The 13,306-nt window shown below is 33.9% G+C and overlaps 1 protein-coding gene across 8 annotated transcripts; it reads right to left on the reverse strand.

Moving 5' to 3' along the window:
* Positions 1-1,037: 1,037 nt before the first annotated feature.
* LOC116846284 lies at positions 1,038-11,593 on the reverse strand. Of its 8 annotated transcripts, none has more exons than XM_032819931.1 (7): positions 11,336-11,593; positions 4,835-5,037; positions 4,524-4,664; positions 3,239-3,436; positions 2,862-3,041; positions 2,180-2,684; positions 1,038-2,016 (listed from the first exon to the last, which is right to left on the reverse strand). In XM_032819931.1, the coding sequence occupies exons 2-7, from the start codon at positions 5,033-5,035 to the stop codon at positions 1,307-1,309; spliced, it is 1,935 nt and encodes a 644-aa protein (XP_032675822.1). In that variant the 5' UTR covers positions 5,036-5,037; positions 11,336-11,593; the 3' UTR covers positions 1,038-1,306. The 8 variants fall into 8 exon arrangements, with proteins under 8 accessions (XP_032675822.1, XP_032675820.1, XP_032675819.1 ...); XM_032819929.1 differs by lacking the exon at positions 11,336-11,593 and adding an exon at positions 7,049-7,961; XM_032819928.1 differs by lacking the exon at positions 11,336-11,593 and adding an exon at positions 7,049-7,961 and having other exon boundaries at positions 4,835-5,111.
* Positions 11,594-13,306: the final 1,713 nt, after the last annotated feature.

Below are 13,306 nucleotides of genomic sequence, written 5' to 3' on the forward strand. Positions count from 1 at the left end.
TATATATATATATATATATATATATATATATATATATATATATATATATATATATATATATATATAATTTTTTTAAATTAAATCTTATCCTATTAATATTATAATAGCAGACGTATGTAACAAACTAAATGTATTCTGAACTATACATATAACAGACTTGTATATATAGACTTTTATTCTGAACTTTTTTATCGATAAAAGTGTCTCTAAATATAGCTAACGAGTCTCTTGATTGACTTTCAATCATATTTCAAGGCACCTTTATCGAAAAAAAGTCCAAAATAAGGGCTATAGAATATCTCACAATCCGCAATTTAAATGTTAATAACAGATTCTCTAATGAATATTAAGCTAATTTTTCTTTAGAGATGTCAAAGTAGTTACAAGTTTTGTAAAGGGAGTCTTCTAATAGCTCGATTATAATAACTTCGTAACAGTATTATTGATTAACATTATGTTTTTAGTTTTATATATTTCAATCTCACAGATCTTAAGTATTTTAATTAAAAACTTGCTTCAGAAAACTTGTAACGTTAATAATTGTAGAGTTGCATTAAATAATTACTTATTTCAAGATTTTTAGATTATTTAAAGAACCTATTATTAAAATTATTGTTAAGTAACTTTAAATAAACTTTAAATAACGTTAAATTGTTAAACCGCGTATTGTGAGAAACTCTATTCTGTGATTTTCAAACTAGAACTTCAAGGTTTATTTGGATCTAACATTATCTGAATATCTGATTATTCCTATAATGGCTTAACGTGACGCTTTTCATTCATTACTTCAAATTCATTATTTGAGAATTCGGATTCTCAAGCAAAACAATCAAAAAGTTGAATCTAGATGTATTTCATAGCGGATTTGTTTATGTATATTAGCGACAACCTAGATTTCTACTTTAAAGATTTAATCGAATTCGATTCTAGTTTTCGATACCGTTCCGAATCTGGACTCAAATAACTTGGAGATTATCTAAGTAATGTAATAATAGCCAATATAATAATACAATGATGATTTTGAGTTTTACAACTGATTTCGAATATTCGAATATTCAGATATCCAAATATTTGGAAGCATTACTTCAAATATGATCCAACTGGACATGATAGATTCTTTTTTTGCTCATATTATAACTTTCAATCTTTATACACTGGAACAAAAATACGAAATCATAATATCATGCAAATTATCTAACGCAAACTTGCCGTTTAGTATAATAATAAATACGCAAGAAACAATGTACATATATAACAATGCACAAGGGGAATCATCTTAACAACTTCTTATCTGTGGACATGATATTTATGGTGTCGATCTAAGAGCAGGAGAAAGATGTGCGTATTCGTTCAATACGCCAGTTCGAGATTTGTTAGAACAATTTTCGTTTCTATCTTCATTTAGTACATTACTCGACAACCGGTCCGGCGAGGGCGCGGGGCAAATGTAAGGTTTCGTGTAGTGTTTGTTGGTCGAAGTGACTTTCCGCACAAAGGATCTCGTGATCGTGGACTCTGCGGAGTTCATAGGATCCCTATTCTCGTCGCAAGCTGGTGTCGGAGTACACCGATCTCCCTCTTCGTCGGACGAGCAAAGATCGATCAACATAATTGAACTCGTTGGACACGATGATCTCTTCTCTTTGACCGTCCTTGTAGGCTCTGCGTCATCCACGAGAGATGGTCTTACAACAGTGGAGGCACTTGAGGCCTCTGTAACACTTGCTGTATTGATGGTTTCGTCGTCCTCGACAACAATCGGATCGGATTCGTTTCCCAGCGGCGTTCTGCGTCTCGAAGAGACCGACGCGTTTTGTGCATGAACTTTCTGTTGCGATCTCGTCTTGCAAGCTGGTCCTGCTTTTCTCGTTAATATGACTTTACCCGCAATAGTCGGAGGCTGGTATTGCAAAGGGTTTTGTTTCAGCTCCTCGATCTCTTTTTGACTCAGTTGGGCAACAACGACGTAAATAGGTCGACACGCGGCGTACAACAGTTGCGACTGTATACTCAGAACTAGAAAAGACAAATGTAAATTATGTAGTATTCTTGTGATTTTTCTCTTTTTAATTTTAGAATGATCTAACTTTTAACATCAAATTACTTAACAAGATGACCAATTAAACAAGATAAGTGTCTACCTTTAGAACCTAATAACTTGACAACAATGGATAATTACCGAATTTGTTCTTGGACGATTTTACATATTTATATTGGTGCACATAACCATTCATTGGTTTATCTCGGTTTGGTTTGTGCGTAACCACCCATCTATCGTAGTCCGGTTCGGCGTCCAACCACTTTGGTCTAAACGAATTCCTTAATACTGGCGCAATAACGTGTCTCTCTATTCGCTCTAATCGTTCCTGTTGCGTTTCCTGGGTCATTGTCTTAGACTTCTTTGCTAGTACTAAACCAGCGGGTGACGAGAACGGGATGGTGGCGCATCTCGCGAAATTGAGGGCTCCTCTGACGCGCCGAGACGTTCGTCTAACGACGTTGTTTTCAGTTTCGCTTGTGTTATTCACACCAGACGGCTTAGCTTCAGTCTCATTTGATCTCAAGTTAAAATAGTCTAGAAATTGATGCTGTTGCTGCTCGGGCTCAATCGTGGACAGATCCGGTGTGGACGACCGTGAGCCACTGCCGCCATGATCTTGATCACCGCATATCTTTTCGTGCTCCTGAATCAACAGATAAAAAATATATGCACGTTAACGTTATCGCGTCTAGATTGATTTTCCTCGTCTAAGTCTGGTCGAGAGAGATCATTTCACAGTAGGTGACTTTATATAATTGTTCTTAGTAGCGAAGATATGGATTCGATAGGAAGGTAGTCGCAATAGATCCGATATTAGTACCTTCATCTTCGCGAGACCAACGAACTCGGCGTCGCAATTGTCGCATAGATAAATATCGTCACATGGTGGTTGGACCATCATGGGAGTATTCTGTTGCTTGGCCTTGTTACCATAACCCGGTGAAGTTGCATTATGAGACAGCAATGTCCTTCGCGAGCTGTCATTCTTCTTATCGTAATTCTGTAGGCGTGGAAAAAGCTTTTTATTGATTAAGCAGAAATTCTGTTTCCTTCAACTAAAACGTGTTCAATTTGTTTATTGCTAAGTTAATGCAACCGACCTTTCTTCTCCGTATGGGCATTGTAACTTTACAGCGAAGTGTATTGATATGAATGTTGCAAATATATCTCTAGATCTATACGCATATTTATACAAACCATATTCTCATTGCGGAACGTTACTAAAAGCTTCCCGGAACTTTTGTGATATAGACTAGTCGTTGAATCCCAATTATTCACATACTCCAGTTCTTCGTGCGGATATCGTGCCAGATAGGAACAAAAACGCAGCAAATATTCGCTTCTGTGGTATGTGTAACAACGGAAAACTAATTTCTTTAGATTCGCCATCCAGTTCTAGAATAACAATTTAGAGTCAATACTTTCTCAAAAGAATAGAATTTAATTTGTAAATTATACAAAGTCTAACAATTAATGACACTTCATGACACTGAACTGCACACCTGCACGACCCAGCATCACGCACCACCCTCAAAGATTGTCAGGAAACTCACAAGACTTGAGATATCTTAGATATGATACAATAGAGATTGAGATATCTTAGACCATGCTTATAGAATTCGTCATATCACTTATCGTGCACTCTTTTGTTCACATTTAAAAAAAAAAAGATTACATCGAAATTGGTGCACAGACCAGAAGTAATATGCTAGTAATAAACCCAAAAGATATTCAAACAAATATTAAACCAAACATGAGTTGTGGGTGCTACCATTTTTAAATATACTGCAGTGATAGATTTAAAAAATTAATTAAAAATATACTAATTCTATTTTGTCAGTTAACATTGCACTTACTTTGACTTCATAATGATGTTCAATTTTTTATTAACCAAACAAATAAATCTAATCTAAGACTAAAACGTTCAGTCGGCTCTCTCTCTCTCTCTTCTGAATCAAGATTGCAACACTTCTCTTCAATCAGTTTTATAAAGCATCCTTTATTTAATAGAATTTATTTTTATGATGGAAGGCAAATTAATAATAGAAACCAGCTTGTATCATTGATTTTTCTGAGCCTTGTCAATGAATTTTAAAATTTAACATTTTAAGCCCACTATACTTCTGAGATTTGTTAATAATTCTCAGGAGATATATTTTCCTATTAGATACAGAATATGTTGCAACACTCATTGGAAAAAATGCTGCAACTTTGAATCAGCCAACTGAATATTTTGATTCTAATTTTTTTATATAGTAAATATGAATAAAAAAAATTGAAAATGAAAATCTAGAAGCATATACCAATTAGGTTCACAAATTTTACAACAGTTGCAAAGCAGCTTTCTCTGCAAACGCAGCCATGTCATTAACCATTAGAGCCTATATAATATTTCATAGTTTATGAAGTAGAGAAAAGGAAGAGACAATGATAATATTATCTAGTGATAGAATATAAGTTTAGATAGAATATAACAGCTTACATCATTGATTTTTTTGGGTCTTGTCAGTGGATTTGAAAATTTAATATCTTGAGGCCACCACTGAGGTTTGTTAATAATTCTAGTGGTGTCATGCCCCAACGAACAATGAACCATGAAGGATATAAAGCGCTCTAGTTGCACCTGCAAGACAGTTATCGATGTTGGATTCATAAATAGAATCTAAGTGTAATTTAGTCTGCAGTCTCATGCAGTTGTAGCTTTATTCATTTCCAATGAATCAAATTACAAAAATCTCTGAAAATAATACAAATATGTATGCAAAATATCAAATGGGATAACTAATATAGTACCATCGTGATCTTCTCTAGAGATGTGGGATGTCCATTAGCAAACAAAAGAGGAAGATTGGATATCATAGAACTCTCTTCCTTTCTTATGTTTCTGTTGTCTTCTGAATACATATCATTAGTAATATCCATTATGGCCTCATTTATGTCGTTAGAGGGTCTGCTTCCAGGCAGGTCTGTCTCATATCCACCGATTCCTTGCATAGCTAAGGATTTCATGTTTCCAAAGTTATTGAAATGTTTCCTATTTGAGAAGCTGCTGGGTGTTCGCTGCGGCCATCTTGATTGATGACGTCAGGGGCGAGGAAATATATAAAAAATTTTTCAAAAAAAAAAAACATTGTAATAAAAAGATACATAAAAAATGGCCTCTGCAATCGGTAAAGCATATCTCTAAAATGCTCCAAACACTTTTCTTTTGCTCTAACAATCAACAAATAGCCGTAAAATTAACGTGATAAAATCATGAGAAAAGATAGGTTAGAAAAGGAAGGTTACATATATACATATATCACGTTAATCTTAAGATTATTGATTATTGGAGCAAAAAGAAAATATTTAGAGGATATTTTAGGAGAATGCCTAATCGATTTTAGAGACCTTTTTATTCCAACATATTTTGTAGAAATTTTGAAGTAGAAACTGCATTTCCTAGTTTCTAACACTATCAATCAAGAATTTCGCAACGAGCATTCAGGAACCTTTAAATACATTCACTGTACAGATCTTAAGATTTTTTTCACACAGCATATTCTGTTACACTATTTCCTTTGTGTAGGAATAAATATTTCTTGTTCTAAACATATACAAACACACTATACAATGTCTATAACAATAAATATACTATATCTATAATAATTCAGATAGTACAGAGATGAGTAGAAGAGTATAAAGAGACTTTATTTTAAAGGATATCTACAAATTAGAAAAATGAATATCTGAAGGATTCTTGAAAAATTATATTAAATTCATTTGAAATATTCCTTAAAAACTCATTATAAGGAATATTTTGTGACTTAACATTTTGAATACTTTCAGAATCCATAAAGAATTATAATTATTTTGTTTGTATAATTACTTTCTGTTGTATTGTATTCAGCAGATATCTGTTACTTTTAATTTTGTGTTGTATTATAACTTTTTTCATGAATAAACATCTTAAAATAATTCTTGAATTCCTTTCTTTTTATGTGTTTGAAAACTGAATGTATTTTAATTGTTTCAATTATTTCATTTGGAAAAGAACAGTTATCTGCTAAACACTAAATAACATAACATTATACCGGTATTATAATTTCTCACTCAACAATATGTAGCTATTATATGTACAATATGTACATTGCATTTATATTGTTGAGTGGAAAATTACAATATTAGTGTAATGTTATTGTTGGTTGATGCTTACTGGATATATAGTAATCCTTTCTCTGTTTTTAAATACTATTCCTTTTGAATCCATAAAGTATACATATGTTGATATAGAATAATTAGATATAAATATTTCAACAAGTTTTCAGAAATTACAAGTGTAGTATATGTAACTTTCTCAATTATTCTAATAGTATTCGAGCATTCTTGTATGATTACAATTTAAAAAAGGAGAAAACTTTAAGTATATTTTAAGAATTCACTATGCTATCTGAAAGATATAAATTCAGAATAATAAATAATAATGAAACAAATGTCAAATTACTCCATCAACTTTATCTAGACCATTCTGCAGGAAGGGTGTCTGATCCAGTACACCCTACCTGCTCACACAATATCAGCAGCAGACAATGGCAAGCAACATTTTATTGTGCAATCCCTGACATCAGCATTGCAAGAGGCGTTTCCTACTTTTCCCAGTTAAATGCACTAATAGAACACTAAAGACTGTTGCACACAAATTCACACAATGTATGTTTTACATAAGCAATCAGAACTCGTCGGCTTGTGTCATCGTGCTCGTCGCACGGTTTATCAAATTCAAGTAAACCCGATGGTCAACGCGAAGCGGACAGAGACACAGACGATCAGGAAAGATCCCTCAGCATTTGCGGACGATCTATGCCAAACTTTCAGCCCGACCAATGCATACGTGGAAGAGACGCCTGTACACGCAATGCATTACATTTGAGTAAATCAATGCGTGACGAGTCTCAAGCCACAACGTAGACCAGCGTAGCCAACCGAATTCACTGTGGTCGCGAGTGAGCACTCTACGTGTCCGTATACCTTTTTTGGCGATCCCGCTTTATTTCCCGTGTTGCGCGGGCCTTAACATCGTTGCAAGACGACACGACGCGTCGTCCGAATCGCAGCACCCTCGCGCTGCATTTTTTCTCTCTTTCTCTCTCTCTCGACGCGGTCGGTAGCGTCGGCGCGTATATCTTCTCGCTATGCTTCTTCCGCTCTCTCTCTCTCTCTCTTCCTCTCTTTCCAGGCCGACCGACCGTTCGTTCGTTTTTCTATATTCTACCACGAGAAACAACTCACCGTGCGCGCGCGTTTTGTCTATCACTGTACGTACACTTCGCGTCGTGCCCGAGGTCGTCGTGAGCGACGTCTCCTGACGAAGTCCACCGCGATCTAACCGCGACCTACTCGCGACCCTAACCGCAGCCTAATCGCGCGCGCGTTCTCGTGCCAGCGCAGAAACCTTTCTTCTTCCGTGAGCGAGAAAAGATTGATGGTGGTGGTGACGACGACGACGACGGGCACTCGTTGATTGATCGTGCTAATTGGTGTAGCACAATTTCGACCGCGCACGAAAGCGATAATTCATGAAATCACGAGACCGCGCGATAGAACAATCGAAACGAAATGATTTCTGCCGATTGACAGTTCTCTCCTCTTTCATTCTCTTTCTCTCTTTCTTTCCCCCGAGTAACTGCTAGAAATGTCAAGATGGCGAGTAACGGACAGCACGTCACGACAACCCGCTCTTCTCCACGCCATCAAGATCACACAATCACTGGAAAACGCCTCAATTCTTCGCTCTCACGAACGTATGCAGAATTGGACGATGTCGATCTTTTTTGTAAAGATTTTGCACGAATTCAACAACGACAAAGGTCGAATGGAGAACGCGGAAAAGAGAGGTAGGAAGAGGGCGAAATGTCGCGGCGATTTCGCGGACTCGCCGATGCGCATGCGCTCTGCTTGAAAACTTTTTCTTTCCCCCTCTCTTCCATGTGCACGCCTATGAGGGTAAATTGTAGGTTCGTCTTTCTTTCTCTCTCCCCCCTCCCTCTATCAGGCGGATATACTTTCTACTAGGATGGGCGATACCGATACCGATTATAGCTATAATCGATTATTTCTTTTCGATACATATAGTAGAGATGGGCTATACCGATACTGATTATAGCTTATAATCGATTATTTCTGTTCGATGTCTCTCTACTTTCTATACAACCTATAGTACGATATCTCTTCTATATCTCTTACTCCCCATAAATCTAAATATTTTTAGTTTATTTCGGATACAGGATATGTAGCTCACACTTTCCGTATTTTAAATAAAACAGCTGATTCATCCATATTTGAGTCTTCTTGAAATAACTTCGATTACACGAACAGCAAATAATTTAAATTTATTGCATGGCTCAAAGTTGCATTCGTGTTTTATGTTCAATATTGGAAAGCTTTATTACGCAGTATGAATTCCCAAAATTTTTTAAAATATTTTAATTTTAGAAAATATTAAGTATTCTATATTTAGCATCGTCCAATAGACGAAGGATTATACCGAAAGATGATATTAATAGCTGAAATAACATCCGAGAAAAAATTTTATTCGCATGCGAATTGATTCCGAAAAGTTCTATAAGACCAGTTCTATATTAGTTGCAAATCGGAAGTTGCAAGAAAATTTACCAATCACAATTGATCATTTTTTTCGTGACCAAAGAAAAATTGACTGTGATTGGTCAATTTTCTTGCGACTTTGCAATTTGCAACTAATGTAGAATCAGTCTAATATGTATCTAGTTATGCAATCGTTGAGAAGTGCTAGCAGTTTGCAAGATTTTCTCCACGACAGAAGGCCTTCTGCGCATACGTAGAGTAACAGAGCAGTGTGCTATTGGATATCGCATCGTCCACACATGCGTAGAAAGCCTCTTGTAGAGAAAATCCCGCAAACTTCCAGCACTGCCGTTGAGTGATTGTCGCCTTTGATTGAAGTATCCAGCAAACAAGACGACAAATGACATCTTAATGACAAACGTTTTTATTAGAAACGTTTTTACATTTCTAACGTCAATAATATGTCATTAAAACGTCATTTGACGTTATCTTGTTTGCTAGGTACTTCAATCAAAGGCGATAATCATTCAACGGCAGTGCTGGAAGTTTACAGGATTTTTCCTACGACAAGAAACTTTCTACGCATGCGTGGACGATGCGATATCCAATAGCAAACTGCTATGTCATTCTACGCATGCACAGAAGAGCGTCCTGTCATGGAGACAATCGTGCGAACTACCAGCATTTCCCAACGATTGCACAACTAGGTATGTATTATAGAACTTTTCGGAATCAATTAACGTAAACGTAAAAACGTTTCTAACATTAATAAAATGTCATTAAGACGTCATCTTGTTTACTGGGTATTCATTTAGATCTATGGCTGATATTCATATTTGAATATTATATTTAAGATCGTTTTAAGTTCATCTTTAGATACTCCGTAGCTAATTGGTCTGTTCTTTTTAGCTGCACTGCTGAACTAGTGCAATAAGTTAAAATGAGATAAGTATATTTTTTCTCACTCTAACTTATTACACTAGTTCAGCAGTGCAGCTAAAAAGAACAGATGAAATGAAATGATCCGTAGAGTATCTGAAAATAAACTTAAGACGGTCTTAAATATAAAATCCAGCTTTGAATACCAGCCAAAGATGTCTGCGTTTCGATATTCCCTTACGAAAAAAATACGAAAAAATCCTCAATTTTAGGTTAACACTCAAATTTAGGTGTTTATCCCCAGTTTTTGGGTGTTTACATCTAAAATTGAGGGTTTTTTTGTATTTTTTTTCGTAAGGGTTTATTCTGGCAGTGCACTCTAGTATTAAAAATAATATAGGAAACGTGGACATAGGCTGGTATTCATAGTCGAATCTTATTTCAAGACCGTCTTAAGTAATGTCTTAAGATACGAATACGGCTCTGTGATTGGTTCGTGATATCTTAAGACAGTACTTAAGATAATCTTAAATATAAGATCTGACTATGAATACCGACCGTAGAAATATTTGAGTATCTTCTAAAATGCATTGAAAATATTGACCGTACTGTTTTCCGACATTGTTTTCAGCATATGGACGGAGCATATTTTTTTGATTGGTTGCATTCAGCGAACATAAAAGTTGCATAATCGATTTTTACAAGATAAATATATCATTGGTAGGTATAGAAGTATAGATCAATCAGATATGACTTACTCAACGGTTACAAAATTATTATGTTTGCTGAATGCAGCCATTGACTTTATATAAGTTTTTAATTGTTGATTCCAAAAAACAATATTTATATTTGTATTATATATTTTAATTATTTGCATACTTGTATTATTATTTATAATTGCAGAGAATATTTCTTGTTTGTTTTATTATGTTTCTTTAATAAAAATAATAATGGTAATATATATATATAAAATCCTAGGATATTTCCTGGATCTCTTTTCCTCAAACAAAGAGTTCCGGCTCTTTTATAAAAAAAAGAAAGAAATAGTTTGGTATATGTTAGGTTGGGTTTGGTTTGGTTGCAACTGGCTCCTGCTACATACTAGGTTAGGTTAAATTTTAAGTTTAATTATACTAGTTACATCAAATTAAATTTTATCTTGTTTTATCTTGTATGAAAATCAACCCTATTTAATCTTATATCAAGATCCTTGCTTTCTTGTATTTAGAATCTGACGATCACATTTAATACTAAATATAAGTAGCCTAACTTCAGTAAAGGGACGTCTACATTGGAAGTAAACAGTAAGAAGTAGGAAGTAAGATTAAGAAATTGACCAATCATAGTTAATTATTCTTCTCACATTCGACTGTGGTTGGTCAATTTCTTACTCTTACTTCCTACTTCTTGCTATTTACTTCCAATGTAGACGTCCCTTATGAGGTTATGCATGTATTTTCAGATTTGCGAATTTTACACAGATTTAATAAGGAAAAATTAGTAGATTTTATAATGCAGCATAATGTTTTGGCACTTACAATAAAGTACAATAAACCTTATAATATTAATATTAAATATTATATTAATTGTACTTACTGCACTAGTACAGAAAAGACAACTCTACGAACAGTCTTTACGTTGCAATAAGTTTCCTAACCTATCATACCTAGCATCTTTAATAATTAATTTCTCGGTTTGTAGAGCCGAGCGACGATTTTAACTTTCAGATTCGGCTTCTACACATCGAAATACACAAGATAGGTGAGTTTCAGTGAAATCGAAGGTGGGGCCCGTCTTCTAAATAATTACCAAAATAATTAAATATTTTCTTACCTATATTTATCACGAAATATCGAACGATGTGTGCCACACTTAATATGTAATACTACTATATCGCTATATGAGAGAAAAGTCCGGCCCTAGAACCACGGTGCGGGAATATATATTTCTCTTTCTTTCTGTAGTATAAACATTTTGCACATGCGTCAGATAGATCGTATCCGCCAATCACCAATAAAAAACTATACTTTTAATAAAACTAACATTGTAATTACTTTTTACATATAATACACATTTCTTTTATGGTAATAACATACTAATATCGGAACATGTATGAAGAAAAAGAGAAGTAAAAACGCTAAAAAACATTTGCAGCGCTCACTGGACCGTACCTCTATATATATAACATCATCTGATTGCCGCGCTTGCGCACTACGGTCAAAATACACTCCTCGGACATCGTCTGTCCTTCCATTTTAGGACAAGCTCCTCTTAAGTTCTACATATGTAATATCGTTCTACACATATATGTGATACTACGATGGCTGCGTTCTGAAATGCACTGCGAGTACTGAAAATCTATAGTTTATGTTATGTATATATAGAATTTCAATACTGGCAGTGAATTTCGGAACGCAGCCTATATTGCTAAATGAGAGAGAAGTCCGGCCCCAGAACCATGGTTTTGTAACGGAAAAGAAACTAGATGAAAAATAACCAATGAGAATGATTTCGCTATCGTTTCCGTTCCCGTTTCCGCTTCGTCGCCGGGTTTCCCGGGTAGCAATAATTGTACGGAACGGAACGCTAGCGGATTTGCTAATCTGTGATAACCCCGTGGATATAATCTGTGAAAAGAATTATCTTGAAATTATATTATACAATATGATACAATATTTATTATATTTTATTTATCAAAAAAGTAATATATAACTAATATATACATTTTTTTATTTTTAGAGATGATACATTTTGGTATGTAAATCATTAAATATAACAAAGATATGTTTATTAACCAAAGTCAGAAAATGGCAAAAGAGTATACAAATAAATAAAGTAATGGGAAAAAAAAATTAATTAAAGCTTCTTTAAAATACAAATATTTAAAAAGAAAAAAGAAGTATGTTCAAAGAATTTGAGTTCGATCAATATTTAGTGAACAAAAACGATGTTAACAAAGAGACAATAATAATTTAATCAGGAAAATGGCAAATTCTGCTCATGACAAATATTTTGAATATTATATATTTTGAATTTTATTTGAATATTATATATTTTGAATATTATATAAATTTGAATAAAATTTATATTTTGAATATAAATTTATTTTGAATATTATATATTTTGAATTTACTGGTACATTTGCTGAATTATTACAATTAATTAAATTAAGTATACTTCTTCAAACTCATTAACTTTCTATATCTATATGTTTTCTGCATTTTCAGAAAATAACTTTATCTTTTAAATTATCCCAAATTGCTTAACATGTTTCAGATATAATTTTAGATATATCTAACATTTTTTTTTCTTTTCTCTTTAAATATTTGTATTTTAAAGCAGCTTTAATTAATTTTTTTATTATTTTATTTATTTGTGCACTGTTTTGCTATTTTCTGGCTTTAATAAACATATTTTTATTATATTTAATGATTCACGTACCAAAATATATCGTCCTTAAAAATAAAAAAAAATGTATTTATTAGTTATAAAGAAATATCTCTATCACCTTTTTATAAATAAAATATAATAAATACTACCATATATTGTATAATATAATTTCAAGATAATCCCTTTTCACAGATTATATCCATGGAGTTGTCATAGGTCATGCGTAGCAAATCCACTAGCGTTCCGTTCCGTAAAATTATTGCCATGGGGATTCCGGCGATAAAAAAACGGAACGGAGTGATAGCGGATTCTCATTGGTTGTTTTTTACCTAGTTTCTTTTCCGTTACTGTTCCGTCCCGCTATTTCTTACTTCATCGGGACATACCTTCAAGGTTGCATTCCAAAATTCTACT

The sequence above is a fragment of the Odontomachus brunneus genome, unplaced genomic scaffold (assembly GCF_010583005.1).
Source record: "Odontomachus brunneus isolate Ranch 3 - 2012 unplaced genomic scaffold, Obru_v1 Obru_scaffold_063, whole genome shotgun sequence".
Lineage (NCBI taxonomy): Eukaryota > Metazoa > Arthropoda > Insecta > Hymenoptera > Formicidae > Odontomachus > Odontomachus brunneus.